General features: G+C 39.5%; 3 protein-coding genes across 5 annotated transcripts in view; 2 read left to right on the forward strand and 1 right to left on the reverse strand.

Moving 5' to 3' along the window:
- The first annotated feature begins 213 nt into the window (after nucleotides 1–213).
- On the forward strand, nucleotides 214–2,192 carry LOC107269063 (tubulin-folding cofactor B). Its single transcript, XM_015742503.2, has 6 exons — nucleotides 214–739; nucleotides 801–944; nucleotides 1,066–1,153; nucleotides 1,247–1,438; nucleotides 1,521–1,593; nucleotides 1,686–2,192. Exons 1-6 carry the CDS (start codon nucleotides 620–622, stop codon nucleotides 1,801–1,803), a joined length of 735 nt encoding a protein of 244 aa, XP_015597989.1. The 5' UTR covers nucleotides 214–619; the 3' UTR covers nucleotides 1,804–2,192.
- Nucleotides 1,821–4,691, reverse strand: LOC107269062 (pleiotropic regulator 1). 3 transcript variants are annotated; one of them, XM_015742502.2, is made up of 11 exons: nucleotides 4,550–4,691; nucleotides 4,407–4,442; nucleotides 4,168–4,274; nucleotides 3,737–3,861; nucleotides 3,380–3,654; nucleotides 3,154–3,303; nucleotides 2,886–3,080; nucleotides 2,693–2,811; nucleotides 2,432–2,611; nucleotides 2,198–2,351; nucleotides 1,821–1,971 (listed from the first exon to the last, which is right to left on the reverse strand). In XM_015742502.2, exons 2-11 carry the CDS (start codon nucleotides 4,407–4,409, stop codon nucleotides 1,912–1,914), a joined length of 1,368 nt encoding a protein of 455 aa, XP_015597988.1. In that variant the 5' UTR covers nucleotides 4,410–4,442; nucleotides 4,550–4,691; the 3' UTR covers nucleotides 1,821–1,911. The 3 variants fall into 3 exon arrangements, with proteins under 3 accessions (XP_015597988.1, XP_024942034.1, XP_024942033.1); XM_025086266.1 differs by having other exon boundaries at nucleotides 3,737–3,874; XM_025086265.1 differs by having other exon boundaries at nucleotides 3,737–3,874; nucleotides 4,407–4,627.
- Nucleotides 4,692–4,893: 202 nt separating this feature from the next.
- LOC107269061 (dystroglycan) overlaps nucleotides 4,894–21,635 on the forward strand; it is a 69,777-nt gene continuing 53,035 nt past the window's right edge. Inside the window, exon 1 of the mRNA XM_015742499.2 lies at nucleotides 4,894–5,021. The gene's annotated coding sequence lies outside the window, so the exon portion shown is untranslated. The remainder of the gene's footprint in view (nucleotides 5,022–21,635) is intronic.

Genomic DNA, 21,635 nt, shown 5'->3' on the forward strand with positions numbered 1-21,635 from the left:
CTTTGTAGACCTTCAACTGATAAAATAAAAAAATTTCGAGGACACCATGTAATATAATACCTATAATATACTTAAATCTATGAAATTTATCTTGAAGTGCATAATATAAAAAAATGCTTGGATATTTAATATTATGTAGATAAGTGTCTGGATTTTACCTACGCCATTGACTAAATAAATTAACTATGTTCCACTTTGAAACTTGAAGTTTTCATGAATTTATTAGTCGTAACCTAATGTAAGCAGTTAAAATAAGTGATAGATTAATCGTTACTAATAAAATTGAACCTCGATAATGAGGTTCATCCAAATGTTCACCAAATTTCATATACATGGTCATGTTTTTTTACTTACTGAGTTTCTCCAAACCAATCGTTTTTACCGACTGTTAGATTTTGGCAAGACGAACTGTCAGTTTCGTTGCAAATATATTTACAATATTATTAAAAGCCGAATCGAGAGCAATATAGTTTGTTATTCTCAAAAATTATAATTCTTTTTTATTCATACTTTAAAATTATAAACTGGTATATGTGTCTGTGGTATACGCTTTAGCTTTTTGTGAATAGTATTCATCTGTAACCTCCTTTTTGGCATAATTGTGGTGATAGTAGTAAACATGAGTGATTACAGCGTTGTTACCTCAGATTTTGTTAAATTAACAATTACGAATTCCGGTAATGATACGTGTTGTGTGGAACGAAGGTTTCAAAAAGGACAAACAATTGATGAGTTCAAGGTAGATTGAAAATTGATTTTGCACATAGAAGGGTTGCAATAATATTACTTTATAATTTCAGGGTAGACTTGAGTTGCTAACAGGAGGTAACCCGGCAACAATGACCCTCGAAGTCTATGATAAAAACGATAGTTTAGTCTGCAAACCAAATGAAGGTCAACGTCTCTTAGGTTCATATCCTATTGACGATGGCATGCGAGTTCATGTAAGACCTTATAATATTAATTAATTACATGAGAATTAATAAAGTTCATAATGTCGCTAGACGATTTGTTTAATATAATATGAAATGTGTTAATAAATTTGTAAATTTTAAATTACTATAGGTTGTAGACAGTTTTCTAAAAAGTCAAGATGATGTTGCTGATGTAGAAAAGTTTGAAATATCAGAGGAGGAATATGCAAAGAGATCAGGTAATTTATAGTTAGTGTACTTAAATGTATTTCTAGTTAATTTTATATAATAAATTCATCATCAATCCTGTAATATAATCTTGTATACTTCAGACACAGTTAAAGCTTTCCTTGAGAAAAATAGACTGGGAAAGTATAATGAGGAAGAAATGAAACGAAGAGCTGAAGAAAAAAAACGTCTTGAAGAAGCAGAAGAAGCTGCAGCACGTAAGTGTAAAATTGGAGATCGCTGCGAAGTTCAAGTTCCCAATCAGCCAAAACGAAGAGCAACAGTTATGTATGTCGGTAAGAACTAAATAATACTAGAATTGTATTTAGTTAAATGCTATGTCTTATCTTCATGTTAAAAATTTCACGTTTTTTGTAGGAAAGACCGATTTTAAAGAAGGTTGGTGGATTGGCATAAAATATGATGAACCACTAGGCAAAAATGATGGATGGTAATTAGCAATTTTTATATTATAAAAAACATATATTCGCATTTTAATTACTTTTCTTCATTTGTCTTTACATATATATTTTGATATTTTAGTGTCAATGGGAAGAGGTATTTTGAATGCCCACCGAAATACGGTGGATTTGTAAAGCCTGCATACGTAAAAGTTGGAGACTTTCCAGAAGAGGATTTCGACCTGAACGAAGAATTATAAACAGTATAATCATGACAGTTAATAAAATGACGTTTTTATTTGTTCTGAAAAAATCCCACGTGTGAAAGTCCGTCGTATGAAATGTCATTAAACGTATATGTAATTCATCTAATATTTCCTTCGCTTAATTATGTCTGGCCTCCAGTTAACAGGATGGCTTTCTTCCGTCTGGAACAATATGAGTTAGTTCGATTAATCAAGTGTTAACCGAAGTAGTGTAGATAATACACATTGAGATATTGTGAGTGTAATTTGTACACTACTATATGTTTTTTACAATTAAATACTAAACAAAATGGAGCACATAAAATTAAAATGATAGTGCATAAATAGTTTTAACAAATGTACACAGCATATACAATGCATAAGATAAACGTATATAGATAATACTGACCGCAGTATCGTCTTCCTTATAAACTTTTATCGTTTTATCAGCTTCCGTAGTGATCATGCGAGTACCTGACACATCAAAGGTAATACTGAATACTCCAGCTTCACTATCCATAGATCCGGGTTGGACTGGTGCTTGGAGACGTTGGAAATTATACCTTGAAATATATACAAATATTAAACGTAATTATTGACTTGGGTAAGTTTGTGGATTACAGTAAAAAATTGAATTACTTACCCTGTTCTCCAGTCCCACAGATGCATGGTGCCATTATCAGCACCAGATACTAACACGCCATCTGCGTTAACTGCCAAACAGTTAACAATAGCATTGTGTCCAGATAAATTTTGGATGAATTTTCCCTCAGGGCACTTCCACTGCTTTATATTGTCCGGCGAGGCCGAAGCAAACATATATCTATAAGATCACAAAGTAGAGCAGTGATAAATATTTATAATGTAATATAAATACAATAATGAGAAATATTTATTTACTTACAGATTTGGATGGAATGTCACAGACCGAACACTCTTCTTGTGATTTGTAAGAGTAGCTCTAGATTTTCCAGCAGCCAAATCCCAGAGTCGTATAGTACAGTCATGACTGCCCGTAACAATCTGATAAATGAAATACTTTCATTGCATGATGCATATTAAATAAAAAAAAAAATTATGATGGCGCAATACTGTACCTGTGGTTCTGCTGCTTGGCAAATAACACTAGCGACTGTATTAGTATGGCCAACGAGAGTATGAACATTGGCCTTGGTTCTCATGTCCCAAACTCGTCCAGTCGAATCTCGACCAGCAGTTACTAGAACATCAATACTTGGATGCAATGCCAGAGAGTAAACAGCTGACAGATGACCATGGTAGTGTCTGATGACCTGTGACATTTAAAAGTACATATTATATATTTCAATAAAGTTCTCAAAATACCTCCCGTGCAATGTTACTCACTTTGTTGTACTCCAGATCCCAACATTTCACTTGACGATCCTCACCACAAGAAAATAAATAAGGATGTCTGTGGGAAAATGCCAACCCTCTTACACTACTAATGTGTCCAGTTAAGGAGACTTTTAGTTTACCAGATCCAAGATCCCAAATCTGTGAATATCAAATTTATAATTTATATTATTTTTTCAAAGCATGATATTTAGAGAGAGAGTTTGTTGTATCTTACTTTTATTACTCTGTCTGCAGAACCTGTTGCAAAGTATTCATTTCCAGGCTCAACGGCACAACAGCGCACCCAACCAAGATGACCACTGATAACTCTGCATAATTTCCATGGTGCATGCCACTTGGGTTTAGCCATAGATGGGGTTTTTTTCTGGGGCAGTGTTAAAGTACCACTTGAATGATTACTTGATGCTGCAGGTGTTGCTACAGCAATTCCACTTGGTCCTGAACTATAAGCTACAATGGCTGTACTCATGTTACCACCAAAGGATTCATCTGGAATATTTATTTTGTATGTAATAAGAACAATTTAAACGCACTTTCTTTTAAAATACTTTAAATAATATATTGTTCTTACCGCCTGGTGGAGGGGGATCTGAAGAATCGTTTTCATGCTGTGCTCTAACTATATTATTGTGTCTAGCACGTTCCAATACCGGACCATAACAATCTTTGGCTTTGATACTTTTTTTCACTTTTTCTCTAAAAAAAGAATCTATATATACAAATTGTAGCTAACACTAATGGCTATTATCTTGACCTTTGGATAAAATTTATCCGGTGGATAAACTCCTAAAACATGAAAATAATTGGTTAGCTGAATATTTATCTGCAAGATAAATTTTATCCGAAGGCGAAGAAACTGACTATAATGAGGTTCAGTATTAAATAAATCATTTTAATATCAATAATTTATGGTAACAATTATATGATTAAAGTAAATTTATATGCAACTTGATTACAATTTTAGTTATAGGATAGGTGTTAAAACGAACTAAATACACTTACAGTTCAAGATCCACTGGTGGCAAATTGCCTTGGTTTGACAAAAACATATCATGTGTACGTTTCAGTGACCGAAACACAAGTGTGTGCACAGAATGTCGTTGTACGTCCTATAAAAAGAAATACGTAAAGAAAAATGAAATAAAATACTTTAAAGAAACATAAACGTGAAATTATATATGAATATGAAATTATGAAAGTTATAGATGGAACGTTAAATAGGTTTCATTAAGTTACTTTACCATTTTGAAATTCCTTTATATGTTCAGCGTCCACGTCTAAAATATAAATTCGCGTCAGCGTTAGTCCATATAGTATTTATGTTAGCACATTTATTCCTGTCTACTAATATAAGAATCCAAATGGAAGATTAGGTTATAAACACCTTTAAATAACACACATGCCCCCTAATTCGAATTCATACATGCACATTGTAGGTGGCTGCAGTGCAGAGGAACAGTCGATATTGGAATACAGGCCAGAGTACGCTAGATGGCGCTGGAGAGTTCGTAAATTTCATCGTTGACTGAAGATAAATAGATTTGGGCAGTCAACGGTATTGTATTCTCATAACGCCTGGAATCTTTTCATAAGTAGCGAAAGATGGCAAATAGTCAGTGCTCGACGTTGAAGAAGTGCAGCTGGAAAATGGCGGCACCCAGCTGTAGTATGCGTGAATGTGTTTTCCTTGGATTCTGACGTAGGGCGCCGACTCACATACTTGCAGGTGACATATCCAGCGTGAGATTGGTTTAGTGACTTGTCAGGCTCAGCCGTGGATGGACCGATATCGTATTCAACCAAATTTCAACAATTCTTTAAGCGGCTGAAGATTCCAGGAGGTTGTTCGTAAGAAGGTAAGAGCAGTACAAAAGTTTGCATGCACGGAGATTGCGAAGCCACGAGGTATTCAATGACCTTTTTCCATATTTGGCCATACACTGTGAGCCGACTCGGCACGACTCGTCTGACATTTTTACTTTTTACTTCTCGGATGTCACATTTTTCTAAATATATATACATACCGATACAATTTAACGTATATAATCACAGGATCACAATCATTTCAAAGGTTCGATAAGAAAGCATAAAAATGTCATTTATTTACCATAGTATTCACCTTCTACATAATATTCGACATATATTAAATTTGATAACCAATTCAAAATTCCTGTTTTATATATGTATTCTAATAGGTTATGTCCAAAAGCTACAATAATGTAGCTAACGGTAACGTGTGATTATCTCTCTCTGGCGATACACAGATGTAGCATACGTGATATCGACAGATACAGGCTCGTGCCGATAATGAATTGGTTTATCGATTGATGTATCCAATGGAAGTGTCTGCAATCTGTTCATAATTATACAGAACACACTACCAACGCTTTCTTCTTTCTTCGATAATTCACATTACGCCATACAACATGCATAGGTCGCATTTTCATAGAGATCGCTTAAGGGCATTGTGCACGTTCAAATTGCCAGAATAGTTTCGCGCGAGAGACGGTTACACTACTCAACTTGCGCGTTGTGCCACTTGAATCGAATGAGATCCGAGTACATCTCGTGCTCAAATGCATAAACCTAACGAGCCCAGAACGTAGAAAAGTGGGCCATTGTGATTCAACATATGTATCATACACGTACAATGCATATAAACACGGACGCTTCGTTTAAACTTGACTAATAAGTACCCAAGGTCTTATTTATTAAAATTACATTATATATAAAAATGACCTCGATGACAATTGCTTTCAAGAGATATAAATAATAAAAATTGTCCCAAATGTATCTGCATATAGAAATGACAGAAATTTTACTATCGTTCATCTCCGTGTCCCTCGAGCTGTTTTTAACGATTGGAGCTCAGTGATAGGGTCGTATGCGACTTAATTTCTTTCATGTTGATCATCCAATCTCTATACGTTACTCCGTTTTCTTTATGAATCATAGATTTGTATCTCTGAGTAATTTCATCCCTTTCTCAATAAATTCAATCATATGCATTTTATGTCTAAATATGTGTTATATGAGACTGTACTTCAAGGGATTGTCGTTCTAATCAACTTTCGTGTCAGTTTTATATTAAGTACATATTTATCTGTTTTTGACACAGGATATATGACACCGATGCCACTCGTACGTAATTAGGTACCTGTAAGGAAAGAAGACTCGTACGACAGACGTTAGCAAGGAACCTATTTATCAGGAACAGGTGTTTCATTCTTTTTCGTTGCGCGAGACTTTGTTACTGCCGATGTACACACGTGTGTATTATATTGGTGAATATTGACACGCATGACCTGACTGAGCCTCTCGTGGTGCAGCTGCAGCTGTGGCCTTGACGGCTTCTGAAATAAAGATTGTAGCAGGCGCTGGGATATACATATTTATTTTTGGATTCTTCTCCTGCAATCCTCTGTATTGACCAGTGCGCCAATATCACGTTTAGAGAAGTATTTTTGAAATTTAATATTTCTCATATGTTCCGAGTAAAATGTTTTATGCGACAAAACATTAGCAGTGTTATTCCTAGACGCGCATTAAATTCTTTATTCATTTCGCTTTCGTTTTAAACAATTTCAACACATTGTTTAAAGATTGTTTACATGAAAATGTATATATTTTGGTAAACGAAATTCCTAAAAAACAAAATTGCTAGGTATTTCATTATATTTTGACACGTGGACGTGTATGGACAGCCGTACAAAAAAATATACTTGTACTCTCTGATACCTTTATCGGGCATTGTTGCGTCTTTCAGAAATTTCTTTTGGTATCTTGTAGGGTATAATATAGATATAGTTTCCTACTGTCCTTTTTTTTTTTTTGTTAATAACTGATTGATTTTTGGCGAACTTCTTTTTTTATTTTTTATAAGGCCAATTTTACTCCTTTGAACCCATCGGCCAATTGAAACTCAAGGGAAAGCACCAATGGTATATCAATGTCTATTTACAAGATACACAGAGGCAGACCGGAAGATGCGACCGGATGCGCAGAGGTGCGTGAGTCAAATGCAAAGTTATTCTCGGCAGGACGATACGTGAGAGGTCGTTTAATATTCTATCGATACGCGTACATTTTACACAACCGTGTATTCGTAATTCGCGCAATCTCGATAACGTTACGTTTTTTCATCTTACTGTTAATGAATAATGGCATTATAAATTTGCGTACCTTATATAGGTATACACGAGAGTTTATCTGCAAGCTGAAAATCGATAATGAATTAAAGTTCCCGAGGGTGACGGTTGAAATTCTCGTCACTTACAGCCACGACCACCCACGTAGTAGGATAAATTTTGAACTCGCGGAGATTGAGCTATGTTTTCTCGTCTACGCTCAAAAATTGTCACCCTCTGTGTTTATGTTTCCAGTACGCTTTTTTAGAAAGGGCAACAGCTTCCCATTTTCTTTTTACAGCCAAACAGGATGCAGCCTATCCATTGATCATTTCTCGCGAGTTCTTATAATAATTTTAAAAACGAAACTACTTGCGATAACAAGCAGCTTTTTTTGATAAGGAAAATCCAATCAGGACCGTATGTATAATACATACGTGCATTAATTATATCGTCGTATGGACTAATTCGATAGCGCGTCTTAGGTATCATGCGCGTGCGATAATATTCCGAATTATTGTTCGACATACCGAATGGTAATGGACGGATTAGACGAGTTTAGTTTTTCTTCGCGGACGATCATATGGCGGGTAAAAAGTTTAAAAGAAAAAAATTTCAGATAAGTACCTACGTGAGAGGCACATATACAGATAATCCATGAATTGTAATGAACCAAATGTAGACCCTAGCGACATCTATGGGATAATTGACAAAGTTGATAGTAAGTGATTGTCTATAACCAGAAATCGGCCTTTGGTTGCCTGGTGTCGGCCCTTTCGCAGCAAGCCACATAGCCAAGTAGATTTAATATTCGTAATAAGGATATGGGTTATGAGTGAAGGAATTGGTCATGAGAGTTGATTTTATAGCGACCTCATTCACTCTAGTATTCTATTAAGCGATCAACACTCTTTTCTAGTATCGAAAATCATTTTATAGTCTTATGTCTGAAATCGGATATCTGTTCATATTTAAATATTTTCTGAATTTATAATACGTTTCTTTATTTAAAATTGCATTAATACTTGTTTTATATAAATTTCCTTGCGATACATAATTAGTTATTATAAAAGGCATAAAGTACATTACAGAATGATCTTTTTTTTTTCATTCCACATCTTTCGAGCAGGCTGGATGACCTCACTGTTGAAAACCGCTGATTTTTTTTTTCGTGATACACTGTCCGACTGGTACACTCCTTCTGCAACGTGCCTGTTTTCGTTTATAGACTTTTTTTTTCTCATTTCGCCGTCAGTCAAATGTCCTGCTTGCGATATTTCTGACGCCACGATAATTGGCCGAATGTTCGCGAGGCAGTCGAAATTTTTCGCCACTTTTTCGGTGTCTGGTCTGTTCCGCTTGTAGAAAATTAAATAAAAAATGCACAATTTTCAATAAAATTTTTTCGATATTGGATTCGATACTTGTACGCATACGAAAATTTGTTTGAGTTGGTAATGAAAATTTTTGCAAAAATTCTTATCGATCAGCCTGTTATAATTTAAACCGTAACGAATTACACGTTGATCTTGCAAAGATTGAAGGTTTTTTTTTTTTTTTTTTTATAAACCAGTTCGTCCCCTCCCAACAAACTGTATTCTATATTCGTACGGCCATAATAAAATTGCACTAAGCACGTGAACGTATGAAAAAGTTATTTCCCTTCCGCGAAACTGGTATCGCGCTTATTCGTAGAACAGGAGGCAGTTCGATAATCAATGAGCGCCGTAAAGTCGGGAGGGTCGACGGAAAGTCGATGTAAAAGTTCCTCGCGGGGCACTTTGTCTAACGTCGGGCAAACGACGGATTCATGAAAATAGCATACAATACAAGTTATTAACGGGGAATGAATGGCGCCTCTGTAGTCTCTGACCTTACGATAATGGCACCTTCTTTTTATTATATTAATAAACGCTGCGTTCTGGGTTCCTGCGTGAATGTTAAAAGAAAGAGAGCTCCTCCGTGCCATATGCCGGGATGTAGTAGAGAGGGGGAGCGGGGGGAGCGGGGGGAGCGGAGCAAAGCCAAAGAAAGGCGCCCTGAGGATTCATTCGCATCGCGCGATTCCCTTAGAAACCAGCAATCTTTTCATCGCGAGCCAATAAATTTATTCGCAATCGCACGCGGGATGTCAGATTTTTCTGGTCAAGTGACGTCAACTGTCATAATATACACCGACCACGTGCCCCTTCAAGCTCTTAGCCTTCGCCACTAATAAACGGCTTGATACTCCTTTTGACCGCACGACATATTCATATTCTATTAATCTCGAGGTCGAGGTCGACACTTTTATTCCTATTAGAATTTATGTTAGCTCACCGTAGGACTCGCCTACTTTCGAGTTGGCCATTAGGAGACAGTCGGAGACCAGGATGAGACTCGCAGCTACCGGAATCATTCCGTACACGGTGCTCATTAGGAACGCGTCAGAGATACGGGTATCTTCTCGCAGCTTTCCAATAGTGTGCATCCGAGAAAATCTTGTTAGCGAAATTGCCATCGATAAATCCGATATCCCAAGGCTCCTTTTACACGATTGCCTTTTAATACGGCGTCCTCGATTCAGCCCAGCGACGCAGACCAGATTCGTCCTATCATCCTGAAAGATTTCTTCTGCTCCGTCATCGGTGACGTGACTAAAATTTCGTCGATCACGTTAAAGAGAGAAAAATTCGTGGACACGAATTCTGACGGCTTTGAGAACGCGGCTGAGTGTCTGGCGTGGATCTTGCGGGATGTGAATGTGTTTTTTTGGGTGGGGCAAGTGGGGGGGATTTAATCTTTAGGTATATTTAAAAAAAAAACTAGCGCCGACGGACCTAGGGGATTTGCTCCTCGTATCAAGATTCTGGTGTATAGGCATATGTAAATAGACGTATCCTTGGTCCATTGACATTCGGATCGTCCGACCCTGTCAGTTCGAGAGGAATTTACTCTGTGATATTAAACTCACATTGCGGATACATATTGCGCCCAAGTATTGCTGTCTCGCTTTATTATTCTTCCACGAGATAAATTCTAAACCCTGAAGCTTCGCTCCTCTCGCTCGCGCCGATGACTCCGACGCTAAATCTAGTGGAATCGTCATATAAGTACGGCTGGATGAGGAGCAGAGAAAGGAGGCATGATCGATGTCGCTGACAAAAGGTGGAAAGTGGAATAAGTATCATAGAAACGCGTCGTTAGGCTATCGCGACTTTGGACGACTTTACGTCTTTGCGAGCTCTTGCATATTTTTAAAGAGGAACGATTAACGGATTCCCTCCTGAACGATGGCTCAAAGCCAAATCGTTTTGCCGTGCTGTGACCGGGCAGTGGGGGAGAGAGGAAAAGGGGGAAAAAGTGTAGCTCGCTCGTCGAGGAAGTCCTTTAAAATTGAGGCATTCACGTAGGACAGCATCGCCGAGCATTCGTAAGGACATCGTCCTTTGTCAATGACAGTCCTCAACCTTTAACCTAGTAAAAGAGGAATCGCGACCTTACGCAAGACACGTATGTATTTGGTCACTTATATATACAGGTATTTGTAAGCTGGGTAATACGAATAAATTAAACATTTTATTCGATTAATCGACTTCACGATGTATTCACCCTTCATCACGCACCTGTGAAATTCACGTGAGTTATATTAGGCAGTATAATCGTCGCATGGGAAATTACATGGGATCCATGGAATCTTCTATGAGCATATTTGAATTTCTTCAAGATCCCTTTCGGGAAGTTTCCAGAACGAAAGTCGCAGTTATTTGCCCGCTTGCCGTTAAAATGCCAGTCTCGACCAATTTATCGTTAACTTCCGGCAGGGAGCTACAATCGAGTTAGAATTAGTCTTTTGGCAAGTCGGAAGTAACCTGAAAACGCTTTCGTACGGCGTCTAAGGAGCACTTTAACGTAAAGAGCTACTTTACGAGTGTTGACGACATTAGCGATACGCGGTGACCCCCAAAAATTTGGAGGCTTCGCATTTTATTTATATCTCTACGTTAGCAGACACTCCGACGCCGAGGAGACGTTGAAGAACTTGTTAATCCATGCTGAGAAGTCACTGTCGCGATTATTATCGTAAGTAACGTGGTGGCGCGTCGATCGACTTCAGTTGCCAGGGTAACGTCAATGGACGAGTTGTTAGCGTCAGCGACGTACAGGATCCTCTCCTGGGAATTCGATTCCAAACGCTTCGAAAGTTCGCTGGGGTTATCTGGTACCTGGGTTTTTTAGTCGATATATGCGGGTATCGTCGAGGATATGTCAGGACAAACTGGAGGACGGTCATGGAGTATTTGAAATATCCTAGTTGCGGTATATCTGTATGTAGGTATACGATATTGAAATAAAAAGGTCGATAGAGATATCGACGACTCAATATCCTAGTACAAATTTGCACTTTCTGCAACTTCATCTGGCTTGGGTCGCCTACTCTTAGCGTATACGTAGCAGGTTAGGTTAGGTTACTTATCTATCGCTACACGCTTTGTGGCTCTTTAATTCTATAGAGTTATCTTGCGGGTGGTATGGCGCTGCTATCGCCCGGCTGGAATGTTATTGCAGCAGGGTGCAAGCTCGGACGAAATTCCTAACATAATGGAAAAGCATGGGCGTGGCTGAGCCGACACGTCACTTTGAACATTTTGGTAGCATTGTTGACGTTGATGCTTCGGTTCAATAGGTTGCTTGAATTGCTGTAAGTGCCGTTTGTCGAGTTATTTCTTTTTATTTGCCGTGAATCGGAATGAGGAAAAAGAGTTTATAGAGTTCGTACACGGTGAAAAATTTTTATTAACAATTACCGCGAGACTCGCGGTAATTACGGGACATCATAGTATTTCATTACAGTTTTTTTTTTCGTTTTTACCTCAAGAGGTATAGAGATACACAGGATATTCAAAATTCGCTAAGAGGGTAACTCCGTCATTTTTTAAGCTAGCTCAAATCTGCAAATTGGAACTAATTCAGAATCCCTTGTACCCGTTTATACCACTTTTTATTTCACTTATTCAGAATCAAAAATTTCCTATCTACTACCTCAGTTGGAGCATCAACAAAGAGTTCCTGACAGTTAAATCAAAAAATAATCTATACTGACAAATAAACTTCGATCAAGTCTTCATTGATCGATCAATGCACATACGTATACATAGGTATATCACGTAGTTAATTTATCAAGGAAGCCCGACCGGAGTATTGTTAACGTATCCAATATCTACCCGAGATCCAGGAAGCCTTTATCACGGTGCGTATACCCACAGCCACAAATAGTTAGCTCAAATCGAAGCTACGTAGGAGGCAAAGAGTGAGGGAGAAAAGTCAAGTAAAAGCCAACGTAATTGGAAGCCATTGCTGTTCTCATCACGTTCCATCCATTTTATTCATAGCGAATACCTTCATGAGCGAACTAAGCGCGGGCTCTATAAATTCAAACACCGTGTATCTCTCATTGGCCGCACACACGCTCTTGTTTCTGGAGACAGAAAGATCCTCGCTCGGGGGGAAAGCGACGATTGGCCTTAAGAATTCGATGCCGAGAAAAGGAGAATACAGAACGTAGAAAAACAGTGATGCATCAATGCCAGAACGGGACATCTGGCTTAGCCATAAACATTCCTCGTGAGTTAACCGAACCCGCGAAGCGACGGAGACGACGAGTGTGGTGTAAAGAAGCGAAGGCTGGAGGGGGTGGACCGGGAGACAGAAAGAGGGAGATTGCGCATACGTGTGTAACGTATGTGGCGAAGAGTGCCGGAGAGAGCAAAGACGTAGAGAGAGAGAGAGACTGAAGGAGAGTCCGAGAGAAATAGAGACAGAGTGAGAGAGAGAGAGAGAGAGAGAGAGAGAGAGAGAGAGAGAGAGAGAGAGAGAGTGGGAGGGAGGGATATTTACTCATACGTGATGTACAGTGCGTATGTCTCTTCACGGAGATAGTCGGGATGAACCAATTCTCATCCAGTGACGTCATCGTTCCCGTGAACCCTGAACCGTCCACTGAATCAGCCATTATTTATAGGAACCTATAAATATTCGTAATATCTGCACTCGGCCTACTGTACCCCCAAGAAATCCCAGTAAATTTCAATAATCGATATGTCTTTGATTTATTTTTCTAGAAACATTGACTCTCGCTGCCTTGTCAGCTCTTCGATAGTGCTTTAGCGTGCACTGGCTAGCGGATGGTTCAGTTAGTTTAGAAAATTCTTGAAACTGTCATCTCACTGTGTAATATCCTGTGCTTTTATGAAATTTCGGTAACTTTCTCTCTCTCTTTAATTTTTCATCTAATCAGACGCAATTTCAACGGCACGGTCTTTTGTCGGCCTGTCACTCCTATAAATAGAGGAATAACGATTTCAAACGACATTCCCTTTGCCGGTGGCTCACCGAAATTTCACTGTACGCATCGAGGCCATTGTGGAGCCGCATGATCCGTAGTCCATGACTATATAGGGTCTGTACGAGGCGATGTTAGACAATGATTTGCACATCAATCCCATTGACAGTCCCGTCGACTTTTCGACGCTCGTTCAGTCGAAGCACGGCTTAAATGTTGATACGGCGATTAATTGTTTCGACGAAGCGTGCGTGTATTGTTAAGGGAAGTGGACAAAAAGAGAGAGGGTAAAGTCAATTACTCGTAGCTTTAATTGCCGACCGCGCGTTTCCGTTTGCCCGGGAACCTCGCACAGTCCATTTCCGTTTGTCGAATTTAACGCCTTTGCTTTTTCAGCTTGAAAAAAATTTTCTTCGAACAAACCACGAGGACTTTTTCACCACCTTATCCAAAATTCAGGGTGGGGTCGGTATATACGGTTTTGATCTACACGCGTGTACAACGTACACGCGAACATCGCGAAAGGAGCTTCTGTTGCAAATTCGAGGGATATCAACTTATATAAGGTGTAACCAATATAACGAGCTATCTTGGTACACAGTGTGTTTTTTGTATGTGGACCGTTTTCATCTCTCGGCGAATCTTCCGGCTTATATTATATGTACGTGCACGGAGAGAATTTTTCATTAAAAATTAACGTGAAACTCGCGGTAACCACGGGTACATCATGGCATTTCGTAACATATTACTTATATATTTTTAACAACGATTCACAAAAACATAATAAAAAGTAAGCACGATACGTCAGCTTTTACTGAATTGTAAGGTAAAATTTTTGAAACTTGAAAATATGTAGTGTTAATGTATAGCTTTTATCTTGTTGAATTTACAAAGTCATCTGAGACAGCCGAATTATCTCGTGGACTAAATTATGTTTTTCATACCTTTGAAGTCAACCACAAAAAAACATTGCGATATTGTGAAACGCAGTAAAAATTGCGAGTAACAATATTTATCGTGTGAACTGTAAAATTTATTCGTAGCCTCTAAGGATACTGTATGTTACAAGCAATAAGTAATAAAATGGTAAAGATGTCCCGCGGTTAATGGTTTCTACGGTAAATTTTATCATGATTTTCATAGGAAAAATTAATGAAAAATTCTCTTCGTCTACGTATGTACGTTACTTAGGTTTTCATTGACCGAGACCCACGTTGCCCTGAACATCTGTGTAACCTGCATACGTTACCTGTGCGCGATAGGTGTTTGATTTGAATTGAAAATTCTCCACCATCTAGATTACATAACCAGTGGGTGCACTGGGTATGCGATTGCTAGTATAGCCGTACAGGTATAAAACACAGTGAGCTTAAAAATATGCAAGTTTTATTTTCGGTGAGTGAATTGAAATTATACGTTCTTAAATTTTTTTGGAGAATTTCTCGTATAAAAATTCAAAAATTTTGCAACCCTTAACGTATCGCGTAGCCGGGTTTGCGTGCGAGATACGTGCTACTTCGAAGTTCTATGTATATATCGATATGAGTGTATTCTAGGAATTAATTAAGGTAGATTTCCTGAAATTGGAGCACGAGGTTCCACGTTCGTGATTTCAGTTCCGAAAGAAAGGAGAGAACCACTCGCGTACCAGGAGGTCCGTAAATACTTGGCGAAACTTCGTTGCGAATCAGCGACGACGATTCCGAGAGCCGTCGACGGTTTTATATTACTCGCATTCTTTCATCAGCTCGCTCGATCCTTCTGACATTTTTTTCCCTCGACGCACCGACGTCTACGACGTTGCATCGCACAGTTTCCTCCGTGATTACACTCGCCCGCCGCTTTACATGTACAGAACGAGAACGTATCTCCACGTAAATAAAATTCACGGCAACTCTGACCACAATGCTTAGGGCCAGTGTACGGCGAGAGGCCTTTAATCAACGTGCTTTTACACCCAACAGACAAAGAGGTGTTTGCGTGGTTGCGATTCGCAAATTTTTTTTCTTTTTTTTTTTTACCAGCAAAAAGGGAATTGTAAAAAGGAAATTCAAAGCGCAGAAATATCTACGTTCCCTTTTCACGCTCGCGATTTTCCACGCCGACACAGGGGCAGACGGGAATGGCAAGTACCTACCTACTTATCTTCCCATCCACCTAACCTCTCCGCCTATATACCTGTACCTGCCGTCGAACCTCGTGCGATTTATCATGCGAGTAGATATACGAGTCTCGCACTTGATACTTTTTTTCCTTCCTTTTTCATTGATCCGTCCAGAATATCCAACGCTGCTATCGTTCGCCTCGTTACAGCGATGGAAGTTTTATCCTCGAGAAGAGAAACGCCTTCGAGGCTTCTACGTGCCACCAGCGTTTGGCCAAGAGAAATATTTGTATAGCCCAGAGGAGACGATGGCTCCTGCCGTTCCCGTACAGTTTGACTGTTGCGGATTGTTAAATTTTCCCAGTACCCTCGGAGTCTCATCTCTATACACCGCCAGCGCGTTATCGGATATCGATCGAAACAGGGTATTTACTTTATCTCCGATAAAGTTTTCACGTATACCGACCAACGGCTATACGGAATAATACATTTTTTAGTCGACCGATGCAATATATCCTATACCAAGCACATGCGGCGCATATACACGTGTTACACGTAGCGTAAAGTATAACGGAAGAGGATTTGTCTTTTGGTACGTAAAATATTTTTCATATTTTATTATTCGATTTTATTTATATAATTTTTTGTTTTCTTCTAACAAATTCTGCCCTCTCTTAATCGCACTTCCGCGTAACGTATTTTGCGTCTGGACCTTCTGCATCTTCTTGTACGTTGAATGGTCGTCGGGAGACGCAACCGTGCGATCTTCGGGTTAACGAGAATTAACGCACATTCGTCTGAGAGAGAGGCATGTAGATATAGGGAGAACGAGATGGAGAGAGAGGGAGATTGACGAAGAGTGAGAGAGTTGAGGGAAGGGCAGTTACGCGAACGACCGATGAACGCGTTTACTGCGACCCATGTGTGTCTCGCTATAGGGTGACTTCGTATAACGTGTTTGGCTACTGTATATCTTTGGGTAATGTAATTTTCTTTGCTTCTCAAACAGCATTTCGAGTTTCACTTATTCCTTTGTGTACTTTACGGCGTCGAGTCGTTCGCGGCCGAGTTCGTCTTTGCTAACGGCGTTCGGACGCCTCGTTCAATTAAATCATGGCTCTTAATTTACACGGGAACGAACAACGGCGGCGTTGTGACTGAAATTGGAGTAATTAAAACCTGCTGTTAATGAGGGAGAGTCATTTTATAGGATTACGATTTCTATCGAAGATATTACTGTCTGTTTCGCGTCTATTAGAACCGTCGAAGAAGTATGGCCTTTGATGTTAACGCGTCTAGTATTTGAACTTAAAAGGCCACCCTGTAGTTTGGTCTACGTATATATATATATAGTGCGGGATGCATGTAATACATATGTGAAAACACTGAGACTCCGCAGTTCGCACAAACTCAATATCAATAGTTGCCCAGCAGTTTGTTGTTCAAGCCACTCGATTCTTGTTGCACGTTCGATACATTGTAGTCGATGTTTTTTCTAATATTTAAAAAAAAAAAAATTTCTCTTTTATTCCACATCGATCTCAGAGGTGACTAGTTACGATGCCGACTGTAATATTCTTAATCGATTTTCGATAATCATGAAAGCTTTCTCCCGTTATTGTTCAACTGTGTCGCCGTTTCAACTGGATCACCCTGTATAGTTTCTGCATTTACAATGCTCTCGTTCCTACGGGCTGTACTCCACGCAGCTCCGTACAAGGTATGACCTTTCGAAAGTCTGTTATTAACATTGAACTTACGCGATATACATATAGGGTGTAAAATTTGAACAGAGATTATGGGTCGCGTACGAAATGATGTACACGCATAGTAATCAAAAGTCATATGATCGACGGGTTTCCAGTGTCAAACGAAAAATCTTAGCAGAGGAATGCCCAGGGCACTAGTGGCACGAGGGCACGCTCCTGGACTACCCGCGCGAGTAGACACGCTATACGTAGAACTCGGGGAATGAATACGCGTGGTTCTAAAGACAAGTGCGGCGGATGCGGCGATCCTTGGTATTCATCACGATGAGTCAAACGGCGCGTTTACGTATGACAGCGCGAGAAAAGAAGTTGAAATTATGCTCTGGGGCTGATGCTGTTTCGCTTATGGAGAATCCGATTGCTTACGATAATAAAAGTTATAAAGTAACGACGGGACAGCAGGAGTGCGAGTCTGGTAAACGTAGGGTCGTGAAAATTTCATGATTTAAAAAGTGTTTCTCCTGCTATCATTCACCTTGAAAGTTCACCTCTTTATCGAAGGATAGGATGGCCTTGGGATGGCATGAGACAGGGGACGGGATCTCAGCTTGTCTAATGTCTTTTTAATGCCGGCATCGCGTTATAAACCTCAGGCTAGAAATTTCAGCTGGTACCTCAACCGACTTGAACGTTTGCATAGGCCACTGGTTGCTAGATGATAAGGAGCAGCAGTGATGGGGCCAAAGCACGAAAATTTTCTTGGGTCTAGTTATTGTTAGTAGGTCGAAAATTGTACTGAGCTCAAATAACATTAACCAACGGAGTATCATCCAAATAGACTGGGACCTATATTGACTGATGAGTGGTCTTCATCTTATTTTAATAAATTTTTTTTTTTTCACTTAGCAAGGTACCAGTAGTAATATATAGCGTGTTTTTACTCTTTTTTTTTTCAGATTTTATATTTTTTGGCAAAAGTGGATATATTTATTTCGCATATACATTGCCTATGTCTACTATAGCGTTTTGGCATTTTTTACGTTTATTCTTGGCTGGATCCGCTATAGATAGGCTGGACGCAAGACTCCGTGGATTCTGCGAATTCGAGTCGCCTGCAAAACCTATTGAAGTCGCAATTACTTGGAGTCGTAGAACTCGTGGAAATAGTGTTAATTACGAGGGAACTGTGGGAACACAGAAAATTCGAATTTCCTGCGTATACGTTGACCGGCTTTGGCGCCATGATTATTCGGGCACATTGCAACCCTCTAAATTTGGATATGCGTGTCATGGATAATGACGCGATAGTACGCGAGCATACATCACCATCAGCACTTTTGTTACGTTTTTTTATAGTCGCGTAATTTTATCATACGAAATTTCGGTCTCTAATTCGAGAAGGAATATTTCAAAATTATCTCGCCAATTTCACTGAGACGTCACAGCGAGCATAATACTTCCGCGTATGACTATGAATTTTCATTTTCGTAAATTCACTCGTCTCCGAAAGTCATGAAAATATACTCGAGGACTAAATAATATTTATGACGAAATTATGGTCCGCAAGCCGTAACAGTCGGGAGCCCTCCATTTCTCTTCATCGCTCAGCTCGGATAGCCTACGATACGCACACCCGGTAGATATGCTTCCATCCGCGTTCAGGTTTCCTCATTGGCGATGATTTCGAGGTCGCCGATACTTCTTGACGACTCGCGACTCCCTGCGTGTAAATATCCCAGACAGTTCTCTCGAACCGTATATAGGTGCATACATATGCGTATACGTATATGCTTCACGCATTCAGTCAGGGATCCTCAAAGAGCACGAGCTTGCAAATCATATAGCCGGAGACACGTTCAGGAACCTGATGCGCATTACGTTCCGGTACGCAGAGTATTTGAAAAGCTCCCTGGGGAATATCACGTAAGCGCCACTGCCTACACCCGTAGCAAGTAGGTATGCAGTTATTCTGAGACTGCCGGGGTGAATGCCCAGTTCTCCTGTGTCCCTCCGTATGGGATGCTTGCAAGCTCAAATCAAGTCGCTGCCAACTCGGGCGCCATTGCTTCGGCCCACACGGACTCACCTCCGTACGTATATCGGTTAATCCGACTATTTGAACGTCAACGTGAAAAATATTAGCGGTATCAGTATTTTACTGAAAGACGCAACTCGAGATTGCCTTATCTAAATAATTACACGGATGCAAGTGGGTATACGCGACACGCTTTATGTCGGACGTATAAAATCTTATGGGATTAATCTATGGTATAATTACTCGCAAATGGTTTTCGTATGCCCTCCTAAGTCTAACGTGGCTCGATGTATATCCTATATGTAATTTCGGTACGGATATAGTATACGCGTATATACTGTTTCGTGGCTTTAACGTAATGGGTGGGTATTTCCTATGTGTCCTATAGCTCAGGCGTGTTCGTTCGTTAGAGAAACTTTAGTGCATTCACGTATGCGCAGATGACTGTAGCATGTATTAATACCGTGGCGCACTGTAATCATGGAAAACATGGTTATTCATCGTGTCTATGGAGCGAAATAATTCAGAAATAGCTACTGTGACTATTGGTCACTATAGTGACGTTGATTTTGAGTGTTCTAAAATGTCACGTAAAATGAGATGTTAACTTCGCGACCAGCGCTGACTGTGAGGATCAGCATCTCTCGTGTGCTGGAATCCAAGAAAACCTGGATTTCCCTTATCATCCCGCCAAAGTTCTATAGATGCCGATGGATCCCAGCACATTTTTTTTTTTCGATGACTTTTTTTTCGAAAGGCTTTCGATCGTGCGCGATTCCTGGAATCGGGGGTAAAGTTCTTGGAATCCGACATAAAATTCCTAGAATCGACCTTCGGCTCGCGAAATCGGCGATTCTCGTGTCGTCACTCCTTGATATCAGGGCAGTTTACCACGTCGATTTAGCATGGACGCGAACCCTCGAAGGCTCTCAAAGTGTCATTAAATTTCCGTGCAGGAATCTGTATCTAGAACCCCCCATGTTATACCACTAGTGTGTACACACCTTAAATTTCAATTAATTGTCTAAGTTCTAATGCCTGGTTGAATTATATTTTGAAAATGGTTCGATCGATCATCCTGTAATGGAATTATGATTTTAGTATTATAATACTTGGGGGTATTCCTTTCGTAGTGACAATGGTTGGTTCAGCAGTTTCGCTTTATCTACGATCATCCGTGAAATTTGTTGGAATTGTTGAAGTTTAAATGAATTTGAAATTGCGACCGACAATGCAGGCGTTAATGGTGTCGCGGTAAATGAACATGGAAATTATTTGCTGGTAAACGGAAGTGTAAATAAACCGGACATTGCCGCTGGATGATAATTCGATCTTGCTCGTGGCTAATCACTATACATACATATACCATATACGTGTACGGTGGCCGGTTGGGTTTACGCGAACCACGATAAAATGAAAATTACACTGCAAAAATTATTTTAATGAACCGCAAGTCGTGACTAGCCGATAACCAACCCCTGGAATATTAATGAATATTAACCTAATCAACTTTAAATGTATATACTATATACGAAATTATAATAGAACTTTGATGCGCATGCGCTAATCGAGAAAATCTAACTATAGCATATATACACTTTATATATCTATATACATATACTATCGACAAATTTCCGTACGAGACTTTTAATCTCGCAGCAATCTCACGGGGTTCTGGACCCTTTCAAAAGAGACATCCTAGCTCATTTCCTGGAAAGATTTTCATCTCCATCACGCCGTCGTTCACCGGACACACGTAGTACGTACATGCGTATAACGTTATACGTATATCTGAAGAATGATATTTTAGCACGTGATAAATCTCTTAGAAAGTTTCATGAAAATGACGACACGCTTTAAAATAACACTGACGTTGTTTGCGCCAGTTAAATCCTTATCATATTTTGTGTTCTACCGCAGGATGCAGGTATCCGATGTATCATGTGCTGTTGTTGCGGATCTAAATAGTTTACGTCGTATTTGGCAATAATCGTGGTCACGGACAAAGTAGTCATACGAGTACGAAAGATAACTGTGAAAAACAAAGTGAGGTGCAGTAACCGCAGATATACGCCGCAAACCTAAGTGTGTTTATTGCAATTTAGTTGGAAATTTAAATAATTTACTTGCCGACGGGATTCGATCTTGGTGCCCTGGAGTTTGTAAACTGCGC

This window comes from Cephus cinctus, unplaced genomic scaffold, assembly GCF_000341935.2.
Source record: "Cephus cinctus unplaced genomic scaffold, Ccin1 Ccin1_scaffold0597, whole genome shotgun sequence".
In the NCBI taxonomy this organism is placed as follows: Eukaryota; Metazoa; Arthropoda; class Insecta; order Hymenoptera; family Cephidae; genus Cephus; species Cephus cinctus.